The following is a 24,618-nucleotide window of genomic DNA, read 5'->3' on the forward strand; positions in this document are numbered from 1 at the left end:
CAGGTATGTGATGAAGGAGAGGTGGGTAGTGATCAAGCTAAACTTCACCATTTAGCTCGAAAGCCAGATAATGCGCAGGGTATCACAGTAGCTTCATGAAGTCTACAGGAGAGGTCCATGCTACCGGTGTCCTACTCAGATCCCCTCTCCCCAGCTGGCATACCCACCCCTAGCCGCTGTGAGCATTGGCTGCTATGGGCCCACTGCCCCCAGCTCCAGAGTACCTCCCTCAGGGAAACGGAAACTGCCTCACTGCCCACTACTCTCCAGAAATCCACGGCCAATGGCTGACTGACACGGGGGAGCAAAAAGCCCAGCTCCCTTGCCTCAAAATTGGGCCACGTGTGGGGAGCAATTCGTGCTCCAGAGTTCCTGGTGGGATCAGGCTAAAGTGAGCCTCCAACTCCTTGCTTAGCCTGACTCCCTGACCACTCTTCCCCCTACCTTATCCTGCTTCCCTCCCTCCCTCCCCTTCACCTGAGAGCTGCTCTCTCAACAGCTTACTTGTACAAGAAACCTTGTGTAGGGCTCTATTTCTGTGGAATGTTACCAAAGGCAAGGGTGATCAACCATCCTCGTGTGCCCGGGACTGAGGAGGTTTCCTGGGATGTGGGAGTTTAAGTGCGAAAAGCAAGAACATCCCGGACAAACCAGGACAAATGGGCATCCTACCTAAGGGAGATAGATATTTGGGTCCTGAGCTTTGCCTCCAGGAACTTGGGTGATCTGAATAACATAAATAAATTTGCTGGTGTTCTGGTAAACCAGCTATGCCAAAACGAAAAAGAAAGCCTTGATTTGCAGTATTTGCCAGTTTGGGAGGTGGGCGTAAATATTCCCACTATGGCTGATTTCAAGCTACCAAAGGTCAGTTTGACAACCAGCTCTCAATTCCTGTATATGTAACACTCGGCTCTCTTGAGCTAGTAGAAGCCAGTTCAAGCACACAAATTCCCACAGCAGAAACTGAGAACTTTCCTAAGCTTCCTCCTCTGTTCAAATAAATGGGTATGTAGGGCCAATGATGCAAAATTTTGTTACTGAGGATACTCCACAGCAAATAAATCTAAGATCTAAATTGGAGAATATAAATTTGAGCTCAAGGCGAAAGGGCCATAGAAATAAGTTTTGAGAAGACAGTGTAATGATTATCACCATGACTTCTTTTTGCAGGCATCTGAAAGGCTAACTTTGAACTTATGGAGGCGTTATCAGCATCACTGATAGGTTAGACGGCACTTGTTCCAAATTCCCAACACCCAGGACAGCACATGACTGTTGAAGAAATTGGCTCAAGCTGTTTTGCCCTGAGATTTTACCTGATGGCTTTAGGCTGAAAATCCTCTCACATTGTACCTGCAAGCTTCTTCCTGACTTTTATCATGATGGCTTCTCTAAGCTGATCTGAGCTTTAAATTATGGGCCTACTCGTATTTCAAATTCATCCATCCCCTGAGGACAACGGTAGTGTAGATCCCAGCACTGTTAAAGTTAAATGTCAGCAATTATTAACTGTGCTTAAAGTTTTTCCCCCTACCTTTTTTATTAAGTGTGTGAGTGGAGGGCGTGGTGGTGAAGGTTTGGCAACTCTCAAGATGGAAACAAACTTTTCAGCCTTATGCAGCAAGGAGAAACCGTAAACACTTGGGTTACTTTAACAAGAGGAAAAGAGTTAACCAGGGATTTGATTAAGGCAGTTAAGATTATAAAGCCTGCAAGAAATAAGTGATCAGTTCTTTCTTTTTACAGTGTCTCATAATCTGAGAAATAGAAGATCACTCAGTGAAACCCATAGCTTTTAAATTCAGAATAAATAGTAAAAAGGAAATTCGTCTTCCGGAGTTCCACAGCCTTCAATAGAGTTTAATACTGCAAGAGGTCACTGGGTTAAGAGCTAGAGAACAAAAATTTTTGCCTTTACTGTTTTTTTTTCCATCATAAAAGAAATACATGCTGATGAGTAAAAACTCTTTAAAAGTAAAAAGAAAGTAAAACATAACAGCTGTTTCCATTTTGATGTATTTGATTTTCAGTATTTTCTTTACGTGTACCTTTCTGCTGTTTATATTTTATTTTCTAATAGAGTTGTGATCATGCTGTAACGTTGAAGACAGCTTTTTCCCTTAATATATTACATGGCACAGTAGACATTTAGAAAAAGGACTATGTAAAGTTATGGATGCTATCAGTCATTGCTGAGAGGCAACATAAGAGGTCATATTATTTATTGAGTGTCTACTATGTGGTAGTCACTATGCTAAATCTCATGCTACTGTGTTTTAACAATAGGAGGAGGAAATTTACCTCTTCTTTTGGGTATAAGACATAATTCATTCTGTGAATGCTTTTATTGAATATTTACCAAGTACAGATACTGGGTTAGGTACTGGAGGATATAACTGTCAACAAGACTAAAACCAAGCTGTTAAAACATGGGTGGGGTATGTCCTGTCCTTATAGAGATTAGGGTCTACTCATTGATTACTTTTTTTTTTTTTTAAAGATTTACTGATTGATTGATTGATTGCTATGCTGGGTCTTCGTTTCTGTGCTAGGGCTTTCTCTAGTTGCGGCAAGCGGGGGCCACTCTTCATCGCGGTGCGCGGGCCTCTCACTATCGTGGCCTCTCTTGTTGCGGAGCACAGGCTCCAGACGCGCAGGCTCAGTAGTTGTGGCTCACAGGCCTAGCTGCTCCACTGGCATGTGGGATCTTCCCAGACCAGGGCGCGAACCCGTGTCCCCTGCATTAGCAGGCAGATTCTCAACCACTGCGCCACCAGGGAAGCCCTGATTACTTTTTTTAATAGATTTTATTTATTGATTGATTGATTGATTGGCTGTGTTGGGTCTTCATTGCTGTGCGCGGGCTTTCTCTAGTTGTGGTGAGCAGGGGCTACTCTTCATTGCGGTGCGCGGGCTTCTCATTGCAGTGGCTTCTCTTGTTGCAGAGCACGGGCTCTAGGCACATGGGCTTCAGTAGTTGTGGCATGCAGGCTTCAGTACTTGTGCCTCGTGGGCTCTAGAGCACAGGCTCAGTAGTTGTGGCACACGGGCTTAGCTGCTCCGCGGCACGTGGGATCTTCCTCAACCAGGGCTCAAACCCGTGTCCCCTGCATTGGCAGGTGGATTCTTAACCACTGCGCCACCAGGGAAGCCCCTACTCATTGATTATTCACCTATTCATTAGTTACACAAGTAACTGTTGAGTTCTTATAATATGCAAAACACTGCACTTTCAGATTAGAACCATGAAAAACATCTTCGGAAAGGAGAGGAACTACTTACACTGAGAATTAAATGCAAGAGAATGAATGCTACTTTTATGTCTAGTTTGACTCTAATAGGCGGATACTAAGTTACACTACCAAGTTGATAGTAAAGATACTAATACTAATAGCAAACACTTGTATGGCACTTATTATGTGCTAGGCACTGTTTTAAGTGTTTTACATATAATATAAACTATAAATATAGTAAAGTTTGATCTTCACTATAAAACTATGAGATAGTATTACCATATTTCATTGAATTGAAAACCCCATTGGACATAAGGTATATTTTGATTTCAGAGCTGTTAAAACAGGGGTGGGGTATGTCAAATTTGAGGAAATATGTTATTATTATCCCCATTTTACAGATGAGAGATAAAGAGATTAAGTATCTGAGCCAATATTTGACCCCAATTAATCTAGTTTCAGAGTCTGTACTCTTAACCAATATCCCATATCATTGGTGGGATGACACTTGGCCCAGGGGCATCGAGAGAAAAATTCAGGCTCTATAAATCAACTTACTATGGCCCAGACCAAGAGAAATAGAAGAGAGAAAAATCTGTGGCAATATCAGATAGACTAGACAGTCACTGGCCTGCCTGTTAGTTCTTAATGGGTAAGGCAACGCGAGGTGTGGCATGCAAGTCCAGAAACTGGGCTCTAGTCCCAGATTTATTATAACCATCTGTATGACCTTGATTATGTCATTTGGTCTCCCTGCCTCTATTTTATCATCTGTGAAGTCAGGGCAGGGCTAGAGTTCTTCAGTACCCCTCAAAATTTTTTTAGTGCAGTCCACAGAAGGAATACATTTTACATTGTAACGTAGTATACAGAGACAGACACACACACCTAACTGCAACCAAAGTGTCAAAATGATACTTAACCTTGCTTGTGTAATGTACTCTAATTTTCTATTTTCTAATCGGTTCCATTTCAATCCATTAAAAAATTGCTGGTTGCAAGTCATTAAACTGATTTCAGAATTCACTAATGAGTACTTTGAAAACAGCTCATATAGATACTCTCTAAGCTTCTCTCCAGTTAGGAAATTCCAAAGCACAGGGGGACTCCTGGGGTGGGCGTCGGAGCTGGAAACCCCAGGAAAGAAAGAGTTGACCTTTTTGCCTTATAGATACTCATTTTCTTTTCAATTGGATCGTGTTTTTACTACCTTCAGCAGAAAGTTCTCATTATTAAACTATTTGGCAAATATCACTTTAGGGCAAAGATTCCCATACTATGTTCCACAGCATGTTTAGTGAGAAATTAATTGGTATGCCTGAAAAAGGTTTCCGTAGTCACATAAGGAGGACATAAGAGTCACTGATACTGTGTCCCTCTTAGAGTTTCAATGTATATTAAAAGCTACAAGAATTCCAACAGGAAAGAAATTTGCTTACCTTTATAACCTAGTGATTTTCCAATCTTATTGATCCCAGAACTATTTTTTCAAAGGGGAGTTATTAACATCATACAGTACATTAATGTTCTGAGAAACTTGGCTTGGGAAATGGCCCTTTAGGGAATTCTAGAACTTGTGAAATATTAAGACAAATATGAGTTCTTTCTACCGTTACAGAAAGATTTCTACCTTTATTCAAATACATAGTTTCCTTCTTGGTGAGAAAAGTAAAATTTAGAACAGAAGCCCAGAGAATTGAGAAAATAGCCAGAAAAAAAATCTTGAATTCTTTTTTTAAAAAAGTTCCTAAATTCTTGAAAATAACAAAAGACGGACAATTTTCAGACTACTAAGCTAGTGAATACTGTAGTACATTTTTGATCATTGACATATGAATATATTTTTAAAATATATAAAATTTTAAGGCTAAATATATTTTAAAATCACACTATTAGAATTTCTCCTTTTTCTTGGTTTAAGTTGCAGAAGTCAATCAGAAGTAGTAGAACATTAAAGCTAGAATTAAAGGCAAGTAGTGTCTATCAACAGATAAAGGTCATATTTTACCTATATTTTCTCTTCTCATTTTTCTCTCAGATCTAAGATTAAAGAAACAGCTTCTTTAACAAGTAGAGATCGGGCCACCAAGAAAAAACAGTGAATACTTTAGTAAAAGGCCACCTCTCCCTATTGATAAGAAAACAAAGACACCTGGGTAATGTAATTTTCAAAGGGGAGTGTGTGTGTGTGTATGTGTGTGAGAGAGAGAGAGACAGAGAGAGAGAGAGAGACAGAGGGAGAGAGAGAGACAGAGAGAGAAAGAGACAGTGAGTGTGTTTGATGGGATGCAGTTTGCGGCTCATCCTTATTTTTTCTTTTCTTTGTAACTTCTAAACCTCAGAAATCATTCTATTTTTATTCCTGGTAACCTGGAAGCAAATTACTAGACATCTATCAATTCAAACTCATTTAATATGACCTTAGTGGTATTTTTTCAAACATATTTTTATTTTTTTTGGGGGGAGAAGCTCTTTTTCTTTTACAGAACATAAAAATAACAGCAAATAAGTGACTTCAGAGAGGCCCTGCCTCAAATACAATTTTGATGGCACACCCAATTTCTGGTGCAACTTTCTAGAGATCAGTTTGGCAATACATATCAAAAGCCTTACAAATGTAAACAAACATTCTTGAACACAGCAGTTCCATTTTTTAGGCATTTATCTTGTAGAAAGAACCTGAGATGTTTATAAAGGTTTATAAAGGTGTACAAAGAATATTAGATATGATAGATACATAATGTTAGATAAAATAGTGAAAAATTTGAAATAACCTTAATGTTGAGTGATTTAGAATTGTCTTGGTAAATGTGGTACAGCCAGAGAAGGGAATACTACACTGCCGTTTAAAAAAATTACTCTGCAGAGGAATATTTAAACACACAAAAAAATTTTTATGATAGTTCTAAGGGAAAAAAAGCAGGTCATAAAACTGTAAAATGTTTTCATCCCTGTTTGGTTAGAAAAAAAAGAGAGAGAGAATCTGAATTCACACACACTCCCCCTGAGAGAAAGACAGAATGTGTATAAACCATTCTGTTCATATAGAATGTATAATGTATACATTCATTCAGTGTGTGTGTAAAACCACATTTTTTATAGTGGTTATGTCTAAGTGGTGGGATTACAAAAAAATTTTTTTTCCTGTTTGTATTCTCTGCTTTCCAACATTTCCTTGAGTGGCACATATTACCTCTGTAATTTAAAAAAGGACAACACAAAGAAAGAATCTTTATTCAGTCTTCAGTCTCACTGTCCTATTTCTCATCTATCCCTTAAACCAAACTGGTATTTTTTGATATCCGTAAGCAAAGCTTCTAAGCATATACTGATATTCCACATGAATACTTAAGAAACTGGTGACTTCTGGGGCTGGCTCCATATAAGCAGGTAAATCAGCGCCTGTGTCTACAGGCCTGACCTTTCTGGAAGTGGGCACCAGTGCGATATGGTGTCAAAGGTGTGGGGTGCTCCCCCTGGCCCCTCAAAGTTCTCCCCTTACAGCTCAGAGGTTATGGCTGACGTTCTACCACTTGAGAGCCATTCCTCAGGCTTATGGCTTTTCACCCTACTAAAATGCAAATAACCCAGGAGAAGTACACATTAAACTTTACCTGTCACCTGGGTTAAATGAGTATAACATATCATTTTCTGAGAATAGGTTTTAATGGGGAAGACATAGGAATTTGGGTGGGGCAGGCAGAGAGAATAAAAAGTGAATGAATATATATGGTGTCTGAGGAATAATTAATATTCATAATAGTAATATTTTTATTTATGGTTTATGAGTCACTTACAAGTATGTTATCACATTTAATCTCAATTAAATCAAATAGAATGGCTCTGCCACCAAGGCGATTTCAGCAGACCAGAAATTGGGAAAACTATAGAAGACAAAATGTGCAGGATTTATAATTGTTCTACAGCCATTCCCAAAAGCCACAATCCCAATCAATTACGTATCCTGCTTTAACTTGCCCTTTTTTTCTTGACACCTCCTAAGCATGTGTGATACTGTCTAAATAATGACTGCATGTTGATAAAAGGGTTAGACCCAGTCAAGAAAATAAGACAACCTCTTACTTAATACACTATCAGTGTGTAACAAAAAGACAGGACCACTACTTTCTAGGAATTTTTGTTCTAAAAGACATGGCCCACTAGAGACACACATGAAAGCATCAAGTGAAAAAGCTTTAAAATGTTCATGAGCATGGATCTTTTTATTAACCTATGGAAAATGGAGAAGGAAGGAAAGGACTAGAAAATGGCAATAAAAGAGGACGGCAAAAGAATGAAGGGAGATCATATAGAATTGCTTCTTCTCTATAAAATATATCAATAAAGTAAAGGACAGTCTAGTGTGGTGGTTAAAAACAGACTCTGGAGCTGACTTCTTGGGTTTGAATCCTGGCTCTGTCATCCACTTGCTGTGTGACTGTATGCCTCAATTTCCTCATCTTAAAAATGGGTATAATAATGGTATCTACCTTATAGGTTGAGGTTGCTATAAGGATTAAGGTGGGTCATATTTGTAACATTGCAAGGCACAAAGTAATTGCCTTAAAATGATGCTTAAACTTCACCATACACAAAAATAAACTCAAAATGTATTAAAGACCTAAATCTAAGACTGGATACCATAAAACTCTTAGAGGAAAACACAGGCAGAACACCCTCTGACATAAGTCGCAGCAATATCTTTTTCAATCCATTTCCTAGAGTAATGGAAATAAAAACAAAAATAAACAAATGGGATCTAATTAAACTCAAAAGCTTTTGCACAGCAAAGGAAACCATAAACAAAACGAAAAGATAACCCACAGGGGCTTCCCTGGTGGCGCAGTGGTTGAGAATCTGCCTACCAATGCAGGGGACACGGGTTCGAGCCCTGGTCTGGGAAGGTCCCACATGCCACGGAGCAACTAGGCCCGTGAGCCACAACTACTGAGCCTGCGCGTCTGGAGCTTGTGCTCCACAACGAGAGGCCACGATAGTGAGAGGCCCGCGCACCGCGATGAAGAGTGGCCCCCACTTGCCGCAGCTAGAGAAAGCCCTTGCACAGAAACGAAGACCCAACACAGCCAAAAATAAATAAATTTAAAAAATAAATAAATAGATAAAAATAAAGGAATTCCCTTAAAAAAAAAAAAAGATAACCCACAGAATGGGAGAAAATATTTGCAAACGATGTGACCGACGAGGGATTCATCTCCAAAATTTACAAACAGCTCATGCGGCTCAATATCAAAAAACAAACACCCCAATCAAAAAATGGGCAGAAGACCTAAATAGACATTTCTCCAAATAAGATATACAGATGGCCAAGAGGCACATGAAAAGATGCTCAGCATTGCTAATTATTAGAGAAATGCAAATCAAAACTACAATGACATATCATCTCACCCCAGTCAGAATGGCCATCATCAAAAAGTCTACAAACAATAAATGCTGGAGAGGATGTGGAGAAAAAGAAACCCTCCTACACTACTGGTGGGAATGTCAATTGGTACAGTCACTATGGAGAACAGTATGGAGGTTCCTTAAAAAACTGAAAATAGGGTTACCATATGATCCAGCAATCCAACTCCTGGGCATGTATCCAGAGAAAACCATGGTCTGAAAGGATACATGCACCCCAATGTTCACTGCAGCGCTGTTTACAATAGCCAAGACATGGAAGCAACCTAAATGTCCATTGACAGATGAATGGATAAAGAAGTTGTGGTACACAGGTCTCCTTCCTGAAGGAGCACAGCCACCTGCACAGGAAGATGACTTTCCCACATGCTCAGAAAAGAGTAGTGATTCTGAGAATGGGCTATGAAGTCAGAGGGTCTGGGTTGGAATTGAGCCCCATCACTAGCTGGGTTAGGGCAAATTACTTAACCACTGTGAGGGTCAGCTTCCCAAACTATTATTACTAATTACTTCCCAAATTGTTACGTGAAAACACGTAATAGTAATAATAGTCTCTACTGAGTAGAGTTGTTGGGAGGATTAAGTGAGTTCATGAGTGTAAAGGGCTTAGAATCATTGTCTGGAGTGTTGTCCGGATACACTGTAAATGCTGTGCAAAGGCTCTCTTTAAAGATGCAACCTCTTCCTGGTAAGTTCTCCCAATTCCTCCCCCTATAGCTCATTAGTTTCCTAAGAAAATAGCCCCTAATGGAAGACATTACAGGCATACTTCATTTTATTGTGCTTCATTCACAGATACTGCATTTTTTTTTTTTTTTTTTTTTTTTTTTTTACAAATTGAAGGTTTGGGGCAACCTTGCATGGAGCAAGTCTACGGGCACCAATTTTCCAACAGCATTTGTTCACTTCCTGTCTCTGTGTCACAATTTGGTAATTCTTGAAATATTTCAAACTTTTTTATTATTGTTGTATTTCTTATGGTGATCTGTGATCAATGATTTTTTGATGTTACTATTGTAATTGATATGGCATTTTTTTTTAGCAATAAAGTATTTTTAAAATTAAAAAAAAAAAAAGAAGTTGTGGTATAGATATACAATGGAATATTACTCAGCCATTAAAAAGAATGAAATAATGCCATTTGCAGCAACATGGATGGACCTGGAGATTATCATACTAAGTGAAGTAAGTCAGACAGAGAAAGACAAATATCATATGATATCACTTATATGTGAAATCTAAAAAAAAATGATACAAATGAACTTATTTACAAAGCAGAAACAGACTCACAGAATTAGAGAACTAATTTATGGTTACCGGGGGGATGGGTGGTGGAGAGCGATAGATTGGGAGATTGGGATTGACATATACACGCTGCTATATTTAAAATAGATAACCAACAAGGACCTACTGTATAGCACAGGGAACTTTGCTCAGTATTCTGTAATAACCTAAATGGGAAAAGAACTTGAAAAATAGATACATGTATATGTAAAACTGAATCACTTTGCTGTACACCTGAAACTAACACATTGTTTTTTTTTCTTTTTTTGAAACTAACACACTGTTAATCAAGTATACTCCAATATAAAATAAAATTTTTAAAAAAATGATGGTTAAACTCTCATACATACACATGCATGACCAGAGGGAAATACGTCAAAATGTTAACAGATATTAACCCCATGTGGTAGACGTATGACTTTTTAAATACATATATATATATATATATACTTTTATAATAAAAGAAAGAGTAGTATAAATTAACAACACTAATCATAGGAAAACAGGAGCTTGACAATTTAATATGCACTGTTATATTTATAGGATGTTCCAATATTACACTTTCAGTTAACCAAGGCTATTCCTCTTGGTATTAATTATAAAAATATACTTAATTATAAAAGATATAATATTTATTAATAATATACAAATAATATTATAAAAATATAATTAATAAAATAGTAAAACTGGAAAATAAAAAGAATGAAGAGAGGTCAAGGATAAAAGAGGGATAAGAATAGTCAGGGAAAGAAAACAGAATGGGCTGAAGTTCCAACTTGCAGGCAGGGAGTATTTAATGAATTATATAGAGATAAAGAATTATAGATTCACAGTAATATATATTGAATCATCATATAATAATTATATGATATATAATTATCAGCTTGATAAAGTGAACTGCTATAAGCAGAACTAAAGACTCAAAAATATTGCTGAAGTTAGCACTTGAGAATACATTGTAGGAAATAATTATGCATTAGCTGAAGGCTGGACAAAATGATCTAATTGGTCCTCCTCTTCTTAACCTTCTGAATTTACCCACTAAGTTATATTTCAGGATGATTTGTGTCTCCAGTGCATTTGGCAGAGACAACTGTAATTCAACTCTTAATTCTTAGCCACCAAGATGCAGTGAAGAGGTTAAGCAATGAAAATTGACAATGACTTACTGGAAAGGAAGTGCTGGGATGCTGGGCCAAAGTCCCTGTGGGCTTCGTGCAGTTGCCTGATGCGGTCCTCAACAGCCACCTGCGAGGAAGAGGAGAAAAATTATGTTCTCTCATCACATGTAATGAGGGGCAATTAAAACAATGTATCCTTTTTTGGTAAGATCTTCTGGGCTTCTAAGGCTGGAACATTAAAACAACAATTTATAACCCTGTTTTAATATCCACTTACCACATGTGGCCTCCGAGACCCATTTTTATTAAACCAAGGCCAAACAAAAAAGATTTGCTCTTTTGACAATGTTAAAATGGGATTTTCTAAAAACACTCTACTCATTGGTGGCCACAAATGAATGACTGCTCCAATTAGTACCATCAAAAATGCAAACTCGGGCTTCCCTGGTGGCGCAGTGGTTGAGAATCTGCCTGCCAATGCAGGGGACACGGGTTCGAGCCCTGGTCTGGGAAGATCCCACATGCCACGGAGCAACTGGGCCCGTGAGCCACAACTACTGAGCCTGCGTGTCTGGAGCCTGTGCTCCGCAACAAGAGAGGCCGCGATAGTGAGAGGCCCGCGCACTGCGATGATGAGGCGCCCCCGCTTGCCGCAACTAGAGAAAGCCCTTGCGCAGAAACGAAGACCCAACGCAGCTAAAAATAATAATAATAATAATAATAATTTTTAAAAAAAGCAAACTCTAAATCTTTCACAAAAAGGTTAGGTAGGGAGGCTGCCATTCGCTATTATACTAGGTGACTAAAGGATCTCAGAAATGATATATATTTTGTCTTAGTCTGTTGCTTTTGCCATGTTTTTAAGAATCATATTGATTGATAATTAATGGATATCGAGTGATAATCATTGATAAATTAATAAGTAACCAAAAGTTGACTGATACTTAAGTATCAAAGAAACAGAGGCAAGGTTTTAATTTAGGGTAACTATAGGGTGGATGGTGAAAATAAAGAAATTTTCAGATTTCAGATTTTATTGGACTTGGAAATTAGTGGGAAGTATACGTTTAGGTGGCATGGAATAAAGATTGCCATTCTTTTTTTTCCTATTATGTTTTTCTATAATATATTGACACAGTGTCCTTTCAGCTTAGTGAATTCCATTTTGAGTGGGGGTAAAAGGGAAGAATTTTATGGGTGAAATGGTATATTTTGTCATCTGGCATATTGCCAATTCTATATTAATGGTGGCCCCAGGCACCCTAGCTTTATAACTTTGGATCTTGATTTGGTTCTGAGCAGGCTATGCTAAACTAGAGGTTAGCCAGAGCTTGCCCAGAGCCATCAGAGCTCAAGCAGGTTCACTCTGTGGTGTGGATAACTCCCAAGAAGTAAAATACATCTTAAACTCATTGAAAAAGTGGCTCAGGTAGTCTGGTCTAACGCCAACTCTGACCTTCCCATATCAATCAATTACCTAGCCTAGATCCAGAACGATCTTCTTTTTACACGTTCTCCCTAGCCTTGTCCATCTTTGCTTGGACCAAATATTTGGAAAACCACATACAGTTTCAAAAAAAAAATGGAGGGTTTGCTTCACTGCGATGCACAGAAAACCACGAGGGACATGTGAAACCTATTTTCCCAGCCTTACCACCCTGCACTCTCAGTCAAACTCTACCTGCCTGTCCCGCGACATTCCATCCAATGTAACACTCCTGAGACTTGTTCGTGTTCTCCTTCCCTCTGGAATGCTCTTATCCCCCTTTTCTCCCATTCAAGGCTGTTATATGTTTGCCTCCTCAGCACTCTCACAGTACACGGTTTATACTTGGAGCACTTCTATCATAGCCATTGTTTTCGTTATATGGATATGAATATCTCCTGCAATGGACTGTCAACTTCTTGATGGCAGGAACCATTCCTTGCTTATTTGTCCTCTCCTATCCTCCCTCCCACAGGATGCACTGAACCCTGCATGTAGTAAGTGGTATAAGAAATATTTGTGTAATGACTAGTTGACCAAACCAGTGGATGAATGTGTGTGTTTGTGTGTGTGTGTGTGCGTGTGAGAAAGGAAAGCGAGGGAGAGAGAGAGATAGATACGGGAGAATGAATGAGAATGCTCACTGACATCGACTGCATGTTGTATGTCCCTGGGTAAATTATTCTAAACTTAACTTACCTTATCATTAAAATGGGACAACAATATTTCCTACCTCATGGTGTTATTGTGGGAATTAAATAAGATGATACGTGTGTTTAGCCTAGTTTCTATCACATGATAATTGCTCAATAAATGCTAGCAGCTGCTGTTACTGTTGCTATTATGGTTAACAAAGGGAGAGGAATAGGTTAGAGTGTGCAAGGCACCACATAACATACAAAAATGGCTGATATTTATTAAGCACTCTGTGCATGACAATATGAAGTAACATTTAATCTTCACAATAACTCTGTAGTAGGAAATAATATTATCTCTCCACTTCACTGATGCAGAAACTGAAGGATGAGAGGATAAAAAAACCAACCAAACGAAATTTGCCTAAGCTTAAGCAGTTAGTAAACGGGCAGATTCAGGATTCAAGCTCATTCAGTCTGGCTCTTGCTCTTAACTGCTACTCCAGAGATTAAAGTTGAAAACAGAAAGTATTGTGTAAATATTTAATATGCAGTTGGCCTTTTAATTTATTTTTAAATTAATTTATTGAAAGCAGACCTAACGTAGTGTACGCATCTATGAAACTTTTAGTCATCAGTATATTTTATGATCCAATGCAAGGTCAGTTCCTGGTCTTAAAGAATGTGATACCCTAAGACTATAGAGAAGAGCTGCAGAAGAACACATGCAAATGAATGGAATACGTAATTATTTCTAAATGCAGAATGGGTCATTTGATAAACAAATAAAGAAGAGAGGAACGTGAGAGTTTGGGGATGGGGAGGAAGGGATGGGGAGGCCATATGGGAATGGACACAGAGCAAAAATCTTTGCACATACTGAGGGGGAAATCCCCAAGGGAACATGCGGATGGCAAAGGTGCATGAACGTGCCACAGGCCATTTCCTCTGGAGACAGCGTTAGTAGCTTCATAGGGACCACGTGGGTACAGGGTCCGAGTCCATTATAAGCCCCTGATCTGAAGGTTGCTTCCTTCTTATACAGGGAGGGCCATGGTGGTAGTTTCCAGTGTATACCCAATTGTCAAGAATTTAAAATTAGATAAAAGTGAATCTCCATCCCTATAACTCGAACTTAAGAAAATGTATGATAGTGAGACAAAAATTAAAGATGCATCATGTAATGAAATGAAATATTCGGGAAATAGTCTTAACTAAATTAAGCAGAAAATATTTCTTTTCACAAATTATCTTTGGAGAAAGGTATGGCACGGATTGAATGCACAGAATAAATAAAGAAATAATTTTAAGAAAGAAAAACTTGAAGGCACACAATGATCCTCACAAACTGTAGCTACTTGAGAACAAAGCACTTTACTCTGTGAGCAATTAGGCAAGGAAATGAAATTTGATAACCTTTTGAAATAATAACCTCCATGCATTAGACCTTACTAACTGGATTTTTTTTTAACCAATATAAAACACTATATGCAAACTAGGAAGCAAAAGCCAGAAATTTTATCCCATTACCTTGCATTCTGGCACAGTTCATTCTTTACTTGGTTAATTGTTTGTTCCCTTTTTAAGTATATGTTAATACGAAAAGAGATATGCAATAAATGAATGCTACAGTCTTGATCTCTGGAAGCATAACGGGCTGGAGGTGAGGAATGGAAACAAGCCAAGGAAGATCTTGGGGTAGCAGAACACTGGTCTTAGAGAGGACAGTGAGATGCAGTTAGCTAGGTATGCGTCAAGCAGATGATGCAAAACAAGACACTGCAGACACTGAGGCTCAAGATTTACCCCGTAGGCAAAGGGAACCACTGAAGATTTCCGTGAGGGGGCTCATGATTTGAGAGGGAAGTTGTAGTTTAGGGAGATGAATCTGTCAGTGTAACAGATCCAAGAGGGACCTGGAGGCTGAGACCAGTTAGAGGCTGTTGCAACTGACTAGACTTGGGGTTATATGTGTTGCAATGAAGACTGTGCTGCCTGGAATGGAAAAGATGGTATAGACTGGGAGGTATTTTAAAGTCAGGAAAAACTAATCACTTTGGTGTTGGAGTGTAATTTTTGTAGAAGCAAATAAAACTTCAGGATTTCCAGTGTGGAAGACCGGGAGATTGAGGATATTGCTGATGGAAACACTAATAATTAGAAAGGGGAGGAATGGCAAATGGGCGGATGAATTCATTTGGAACATGATGAATTTGACCTAACAGTGAAACATTTAACTGGAGATGTCATGTAGAGCCAGTTAGAGAAGAGCAATCTGTCCCAGTCATTAAAGGAAGGAAACGGAAGTGCGACTGAAGAGGGTAGGACTGAGCATTAGGAAGTGAGTGGAGAAGGAAGAGGCAAAGGAGTCTAAACAATTATTTAAAGAGACAGGAAGGACCCAATTTCCCCCAATTAATAGGCCACACCTCTGTTTCCTTTCATAAAAAGAAATACAATTATAACATCCTTTTGGAAGCACACATCTTGTGTCTACTATTAGATCATAGATCAAGAAAGTTTAGAACTGGAAGAAACCTTATCTATTGATACACAAGGGTCTACTCTTTAGAACTATCCCAGATGGGCAGAAAACTGCCCTCTGCTCCATGAGTACTCAAGATCTAGTTTGCAGCATTTCTTCAGAAAAAGCATGTCAGAGGGAAAAAAAAGTCTCTTTTTTTTTTTTTAAAAAAAAAAAAAACAAATACGCTGAGGACAGGGACCCTTCTTTCTTTCCCTACTATATCCTAGTTGACAAGCACAGTACCTGGCCGATGGCAGGTGCTCGATTCATATTAGCTGAATGAATTAATGTGTAGTTTATTCAAGGATCTTCACCATAACCATTATATTTTGAATGGAGAATTTCTTTTTCAAGAGTCCCAAAACAAGTTTTTGGAAAGACCTTTCCTCCCTCCCTCCCTCCCCCCCTTCTTTCTTTCCTTCTTTTTTGATGCTCAAAGTTAAAAAAAAAAAAGAAGAAAACCATTTAGATTCATTGTGCCTACATTAGATTTAGAACAATTTTAAAAAGCAGTAATTTGTATGACAAACCCAGAGCCCAAATCTACTCCATATCTGTTTTATTCTAATTTTTAAATAATCATATTTGAGAGCTATGAGGACTATATATTATTCTTCTTTGCTTTCTCCTTTCTGTAGGCAGTGTACTCTTAGCAGAGGCCTCCCTTCTTTCACTTCACTAAGAAATGTCTCTCTATTCATTCAGAAGATATTTACTAGAATGTAAGTTCCTTGTCCATGTAGATTGGGACCCTGTCTGCCTTGTTCACAGTTTAGTATAGTGCCTAATACAAAGGAGATGCTCAATAAATACTCAATAAATGAGTGAATGAAAAGGCTTTTTGAGTTCCTGTTACTTTAGGCACTACACTAAGTGTGATTAAGGTATACTTGAAAGCGTAATTTTGGAGATAATGAATGAGCACCAAGTCCTTCAACTAAATTAATGATAACACACTCCATTCCCAGCTGTGACTGTTCCCCAAAGCTCAGTCAATTCCTCTGTGTATTTTGAAGAATATCTTTGTTTCCTTTTTTCTTCAAAATTGCTTTAAATAAGCCAAAAGGAGAAGAAAGAAAAAGGACAGATATCAACACTGTGGCTCCTAGTAATGATTTTAAATAAATTGATCTAAGTGCAAATATTTGTTACTTAACTTGAAGTTCTCAAGGGCTTCCAATTTTTCTTTTGACCTGCTACTTGATTACTTTTAAGTTTTTATCTCCACTGGAGTTTTAGAAGAGCTAAAAATTCCCTCCTGATGTGGAAATACATTGTTAGACAATGTGATTCCTTCCTGGTGTCCTAGTGTTCTTGCTGGCACTACATGCATAAATCGTGTTTACTCCAGTCTTGGGAGAAGATGTAACTGGGCATGTATATTTCAATTTTCTGGGTCTCAGTTTGTTAAGACCCTTGATAGATATCCATGGGCATGCAAGAACCAGAGTTCACACCTCCACTAAGGAGCCCATAAAAATAAAACTCTCCTTGTGTTGTGATGCTAGTGAATAAACAACGCACATGCACACAAACGACTCTCTACAGTCTATTCATGAGTTTTTGTCCTGAAATTTTGCAGTTTGCACACTTCTCTGTATGCATTTATCTACTGGGGGAAGCCTTCAGAATTCATTCTTACTTCCAAATTCTTACTTGTAACACTCATAAACACGTGCCCAAACATTATCCTGAAAACTCTCCTCAGGATTTAACTTTCAGTTAAAATCCTCTTAACGAATTGTAACTCTTTTCATTTAAAATCCACTGTGCTTTCTTCTGAGTTGTGACTGAAAAAAAAAATGCTCTGAGATAAGGTTTGGAATGAGGACGTATGATAGGTACAGCTCTGTGGCAAAACAATCTGGGCTTGTTGAATGCAAAAGTTGGCTGAATGTTCTTTTCCTTGAATTTATTTATGTGTTTTCCTGACCCTGAGACACTTCTGAGTTAAACGGAGTTTCTCGCCCTTGACTTCAGGACAGATCACAGGAAAGCAACCAGTGCTAACACGGCGCTCACTCTGAGCAGTAGCATAATTATTAGTTGATTTTGTGTGATTTATGGCATGGGTGCTAATGCGTGCCATCTGAGACCATCATCAATCCACCGCTTTTTACGTTCTTCTCTCAGAGCTTTTTTTCCCAGCTTCCAAATTGGTACTTCTGCGCTGATTCCCGTCTTCTTAATCTCTGATTCCTTTTCTTATTCCTACCTTTCTCTTTCCTCTCTCCTGCACCCACCCTTCCACTCGCTCTTCCCAGCTGTGTCCTGTACAACCTCCCAGAAGAGCACACAGACTCTGCTGAGGCAAACAGAGAGCGCGTAACATGAAGTGGCTGTGCGTCTCTGCAAGGCAGGTGGGGCAGGATGTGAACAGGAGCCCCAGCCTAGAGCCAGCCCGGCGCTTCTTCAGGAACATTAGTCCTCTAATTCTGACGAACTCCTCCAACCACCGGAAAGCAAGGGAGGACAAAACAGCAAGTCCTTTGTCCACTGTTAAGCTTTTAGCTTTCACCTCACCGATTTCTAAAACGCACCTTGGAAGTCTGTTTATTAGTTTTCGTGCTCATGTAGCTGCCTCATTCTGTGATAATGGAGTCAGGTTATATCAACATTAAGTTGACTTCATAGACCCAAGTACCTTAAGGGTATCATTAATTTTAATTTAGAAAAGCGGCAATCAACGTCCTTATCCTGCTTCATTTGTCAAAATCTTTAGTTTTTGTTACATCTACACACTGTTATGAAAAAAATGTGCTGGGAAGCGTAGAGATCATAGGAAGCATTTCTTCTGCTCTTTGTTTCTTGTCTTAAAGAGACAAAGGGTGAATTACTCTGCTTGGATGATGTAACTTGATGCAGATTTTATCTTAAAAAATAGGTTTCCTTTAAAAACCTTTCCTAATGTATCTCATGATTTGGAGCAGGAACCAAAGTCAAGTGGCTCGCACCTCACCACACCAATACGTTTAAATCATCTACAGTTCAGCTTCAGCTATTTATTCTTTAGCTTTATTTATTCCACATTTGGAAGATATCATTCTCACAAAAATTTTCCTTTCTAGTGGCATTTTGGGTCATAAGTAGCATAATGCTCGCATGGGAGTGACATAATTATACCTCCTGGTACTAGAACACAGGGGTGTTCCCAAGGACCAGAAGTGGCAATTTGAAATAATTATCAAGGGGATAAAACAGAACTGGTATCATCTGGGGGGGAAAAAAGACAACGCATATAGCAGTTAGCAAATTCATACTAAAAGATGACTAAAGCAGGGTGAAATCTTGAAGATAAATGAAAAAAGAAAGACCACCAGAATAAACATTTTTTTTTAGCTTAATGGCAAAATCCTTAAATTTCGAGTAATAATACACTTGTAGATTTTCAGTTTGGTCTACTAATCACCTTGACAATGATGGCTGGGAGGGAGAATTTGCTGAAGTATAAGCGCAGCAATCTTAACCAAGGAAATCAACACCCCTGAAATCCCACGCTATCCTCACAGCATTTCCAAAGCTTCCTGACCATGACTCCCTTCACAGTCAATCTGACCACATATGAAAGAACCTTGTCTGCCACCAGCCCCTGTTTCCAGTTGCCAGCTCTCCTCCTCCAGGCCACTGAAAAGCGCCTTTCTTTTCCGTCACTGATGCAGAGCTGCTAAACCAGTATCAGGCTGTTCTCTACAAATCAATTAACCGGAAGATCTCATCTACTGTATTTCCCAGTCCTGCAACGTTTGGTCCTTCTCACTTTTTTGCATATCAGGAAAAGAGGCGCAAGTTGAATAAGTAAGTACACTTCATGCTTCTAAATAAAGGACAGAAGATGGGGCGATGCAATTCTATTGTTTCTCAGTGTACATTTGTCAGAACTGGAGCTGAAACTCTGACGTATATTCGCTCCCTCTCAGTCTATACAGTCTCCCAGCTCAGCCTTCTGGACACTCCCCCTGCCTCCCCCTCCCCCTTCGCTCCATCTCACCCCAACCCCGAGGTGGTGTGTCAGCTCCGTGAACAGTCCTAAGACTTCCCTGAACTATTCGAGATAGTTTCACTTCAAATCTAAAGGAAAGCTATTTTTTTTAATGTGGCTTTACACAGTGCAGAAAACTACAGGGAAAAAAAAATCCAAAATACAATGTGATCTTTTATAGGAGAAATAAAAGATTGAATTTCTAGGTCATCATAGAAGTAGGTATTCTTCCTTAAGCAAAAATCTCAGATACTTTATGAGGTTCTTCCTTTCACTAAAGCAAGAAATCCTAAAATCCATCAGGATACATGCACTGTACCTTGACTTTCTTTTTAATCCTCAAGTGAAACCAAGACAGTAAAGTGTAATAAAAATGCATATAGCCCCAGGCTTTCTGCCTTAGCAAAGAGAGAAAAAATAAGCTTCTTGACTTAATATATCTACTGTGAATAATCAGCCACTGCATTTTGGGATCTTGCTTTATAAGTTTAACGTATAGCAGTGAACTCCATGTTCGTGGTGTGACAAGAATACAGGATTTTTTTTCTTTCTTTTAAAAAGAGATTTTCTCCCTATTTTCCAAAACAGATATATGTGTCAACTCAAGAGAAAACAAAAATGGGAGGGGGAAATCTTTTGATTTTTAGTAATACATTTTCTGCATTTTTACCTGAAGTTGTCAGTGAAGGGCGGACAAGGTGAGACAGGGGTCCTAGGCTGTGTAATGACAGGGCTAACATTTGGGTTGGAAGTTTTCTCAGTTCCCTTCCCAGATGTTTCGCCTGTCTTTCCCAAGTACTGGTTCTTAGCTGATTAATAAATATCCCTAGGAAGATCAATGATAGCTCACAACAGGCTGCTAGTACTACAGCTGTATTTGCATTTTAAGAGCAACTTTAATTAAATAATTAAACAATTAATTACTCAAATACTTATTGAGCACTTATAAGGCACTCTGCTAGGAGAGAAAGGAGAAAAAAAATAAATAAGAAAATAAGGAGCCTATTTTAAATGAATTTATGGTTTAGTTGTTTATAAATAAGATTTTAATGTAGGGCAGTCATTCACTGATTTGACAGAGTATCACAACTACCTGGAAAGTCTTTTAAAAATACAGATTCGTAGCTCATCTCTAGAATTTCTGTCTTAGTCTCTCTGGGGCTAGGGCTTGAGAATCTGTACTTTCTTTAAAGCTCTACCGATTCTGACATATAGTCTGTTTTTGGAGCCACTGGTATAGTGGGAAGGCTATCAGTCCTACCGGTCAAGAAGACCTGAGTTGGAATCCTCTACTAGCTATTTGACCTTCAGCATCTTATCTAATAGCCTATAAGCATTAGTTTCCTTATCTGTAAACAGAAATACCGAATAACAGCATCAGTGACAACAGTAGCAATAGCTAACATTTATAGAGCACTTACTACATTCCAAGCGCTGTTTTAAGAGCTTTATAGGTATATCTCATTGAAGCCTTTCCTATCCTAAAGTAAACTTGACGAGAGCAGGACTTGGTCTATTTCACTCACGGCTGTATCCCCAGGATCCAGGTCAGTGCCCATCTCTTAGTATGCATCCAACTAAATACTTGAAAGAATGAACAACACAGTGAGGAAGGTACTCCTATTTATGACCATTTTATCGACGATGAAACTAGTGTACAGAGAATGGGATGCTGTAAAGTACATGGCTGGAGAGTCTATTTCTTAGCACTCAGTAGATGCTCACTCCTTTCTTTTCCTGGGAACTGTGCTAAAAGCACTAAAAGAAGCATACATAGCTATGGGGCTTACAGAGTATCTGAACTGAATTAACGAAGGAATGACGCTTTTAAGCTGGGCCTTCAAAGTTGGGTAAGGTTTTGATGGGCAAAAACAGAAGAAACATTCTGTGTGGCAAGAGCAGAATGAACAATTTTTTTGGCTCTAGTAAAGGCCCAGATGTGGGGTATAAACAGAGCGAGAGCTGAAGAATATCAGGCTGGAAATGTGGCTTGGAGTCAGCCCAGAGCAGTACTTGACTGTCAGGTTTAAGAGCAGAGACTTCATTTCATTTTTCATGGGAAGGCATTCAAATATTTTTATAAATTATTACTTTAAAAATTTACTTTTATTTCTTTTTAATGCATTCACATGATAACAAAATTCAAGAACAATAAAAATCTTTAAAATGTGAGTTTCCCATTCACCATATCCTTCTAGCCATCTTGCTTCCCAGCCTGGTGGCAGCTACTGCTAACATTTTCATATTCTACATAAATTTTTTTAAATAAAGAAATACCACAGTCAGAGCAGTGTTTTAGGGTGAACTGAAGCATGGAGAAAGTGATAAAAGGATAAGTTGCCAGAAAACCCCCCAAGAGATGAGGACATGATGGGTTAAACGTAAGGGTACCAGAAGGAAGGAAGAGTCAAGGAAACTTCAGACTTTCATCCTAGGTGACAATGAGATGTGTAAAAATCGGGAGGAACCACTGGCGTGTTGGGGCACAGTTTGATATGATAACTAACCCCAAACAGTAAATCAAAAACGGTTGGACAAAGACTAGATGGTATGATGGAAAAATCATGAGGGGGTGGCAGTGAATTCTCTTCAAAGCCCCTCACATCATTTATCCCGATGGTTAGCAAGACTCCTACAATGGCTTGGGTAGAAATATTGTATTTTCCTAAAAAAAAGAACACCTGAAAAGCATTTAATAGCATCTGCTACAAGGTAAGTACTGAGTAAAGAGTAGCTGTTACTTATTTGTATTAAAAAGTGGGTGTCAGGGGCTTCCCTGGTGGCGCAGTGGTTAAGAATCCGCCTGCCGGTGCAAGGGACACAGGTTCGAGCCCTGGTCCCGGAGGATCCCACATGCCGCGGAGCGGCTGGGCCCGTGAGCCACAATTGCTGAGCCTGCGCGTCTGGAGCCTGTGCTCCGCGGCAGGAGAAGCCGCGATAGTGAGAGGCCCGCGCACTGCGATGAGGAGTGGCCCCCACTTGCCGCAACTGGAGAAGGCCCTCGTACAGGAACTAAGACCCAACACAGCCATAAATAAATAAATAAATAAAATTAAAAAAAAAAAGTGGGTGTCAGAGCAGAATAGGCGTGGGTGCATTGGGCAGACACATCTCTGGGGGAAGTTCCTTATCTAGCTGGCTTCTTTTATAGTAAATACTCAAGTTGGCCAGTTGGGGAGAGCTAGGCAATTTCTGTCCTTTGGCAGGACCGAAACAAGTCTAGAGTGGAGAGCATGAGAGGTGAGCTTAGTAATCAATTATTCCCCAAGCATTTTCAAGTGCTGTTATATACACTGTCCTGTGTGTTCATCTTGTGGAGGATAGCAAAGATGGAACATGAGAAATCCCTGCTCTCGAGGACCTTGGGTCTTGTAGGAAGAAGACTGCACATGGGAGAAATTAGAGAGTCTTTAAGTGCTAGTCTGTGTGTTACTGACCAATAAGAGCATTATGAATTTCCAGAAGTAAGGAAGCAATGAGGCCTGGAACAATCTGGGAGGCTTCCGGAAGGGGGTGACACAAAACACCATGGACCTAGATCAGACTCAGAGTCTATGTAGCTTAGCATCTCATGTCCACTGAGGAGTACTTTTGGAACAGGCATTTTGTATGCCATTAGTGACATAATCTTAATGGATTAGAGATTCCCAAGATTTCAAATGGTGTCACTTACACTGTTGATTATTTTGTTTTATTTTGGTAAGCAACAATTCATCATTCTCCCTTCTTTTATTTTTTATTTTTATTTTTTAGATTTTTTTTTGATGTGGACCATTTTTAAAGTCTTTATTGAATTTATCGCAATATTGCTTCTGTTTTATGTTTTGGTTTTTTGGCCGCGAGGCATGTGGGGTTTTAGCTCCCCGACCAGGGATCTAACCCGCACTCCCTGCACTGGAAGGCGAAGTCTTAACCACTGGACCGCCAGGGAAGTCCCTCCCTTCTTTAAAACATTTCACATTTGTTTGGAAAGAGCTTTCAAAATATAGTTATTAAAATAGTTTGTTTTCTTGTCTGTTCCTCACTGCATCATAATTTTTTTATGGTTATGTGAATATAGATGGTTGGATATAAAAGTACTTAATAATTTTGTGTTTAGAGAAAAAGAGTGGCTTTTACATGAGTAAAGATCTGGTATCACTATGTTCATACTTGAAAATGATTTCATTGTACTGATAACAAACTTCCTTCTAGACTTTTCGAAAGTAATGTTAAACTTCATATATAGAACTTTGAACATCTAGTCCTTGATCTAGGATTGAACACACGTTTCACATCTTGGAGAAAACTTTTTTTTTTTTTTTTGGTTAGCTGATCTTTTTATCCCTTCAGGCATTAACCAGTCTTTTTATTTTCTTAGCAGCAGCTCTGGAGAGAAATTCCCTGAAGCCTAAAGCATCTATTGGATGGTTCAAAATGTATAGTGCTAAAAGTTTGCTTTTGTTGTGTTATTCTTTTAGCAGAAATACCACAAAGAGAAACACATTCTTGCATATGAAGGCATACTGCGGTAAATATTCACTTATTTCACTCTTAAATTTGAACTTTTCCATATTTCAATCTGAGCTGGCATTGAGATTCAACTTTGTAGTGTACAAAAAGTAAGAATACATCAGAGTAAACTTTCAGACTAAACATATCTATAGTCCAAGGATATTTAAACAGACCAGAAACAAATTAGTACTTTTGAAATAACACTTTCATAAGGCAATTAACATGCTAAACACGGATGATTCTTATCTAGTCACCAAAGCAAAGTCTTTAAGGATGTTAAATACTAAATAGTATGTAAGTTAAGTCAAATTACTATTTGTCTTAAAACCATAATTTTCTAAAAATCCAGGATTTAGAAATTTCACTAATTCAATCTAGTCTTTCTGTCCAAAAGTTAAATGAGTGGGATGGAATCTCAGTAACAAGTACTGACAG

At 38.7% G+C, this 24,618-nt stretch overlaps 1 protein-coding gene across 5 annotated transcripts in view; it reads right to left on the reverse strand.

The window, feature by feature from the left end:
• Positions 1–24,618, reverse strand: part of DMD (dystrophin) — a 2,259,822-nt gene that overhangs the window by 24,356 nt on the left and 2,210,848 nt on the right. For all 5 annotated transcript variants that reach the window (XM_082446317.1, XM_082446321.1, XM_082446320.1 and 2 more), the window contains one exon: positions 11,111–11,189. In XM_082446317.1, the coding sequence (XP_082302443.1) occupies positions 11,111–11,189 (79 nt within the window). The remainder of the gene's footprint in view (positions 1–11,110; positions 11,190–24,618) is intronic.

This window comes from Balaenoptera physalus (genome assembly GCF_965194825.1).
Source record: "Balaenoptera physalus genome assembly, chromosome: X".
Taxonomy (NCBI): domain Eukaryota; kingdom Metazoa; phylum Chordata; class Mammalia; order Artiodactyla; family Balaenopteridae; genus Balaenoptera; species Balaenoptera physalus.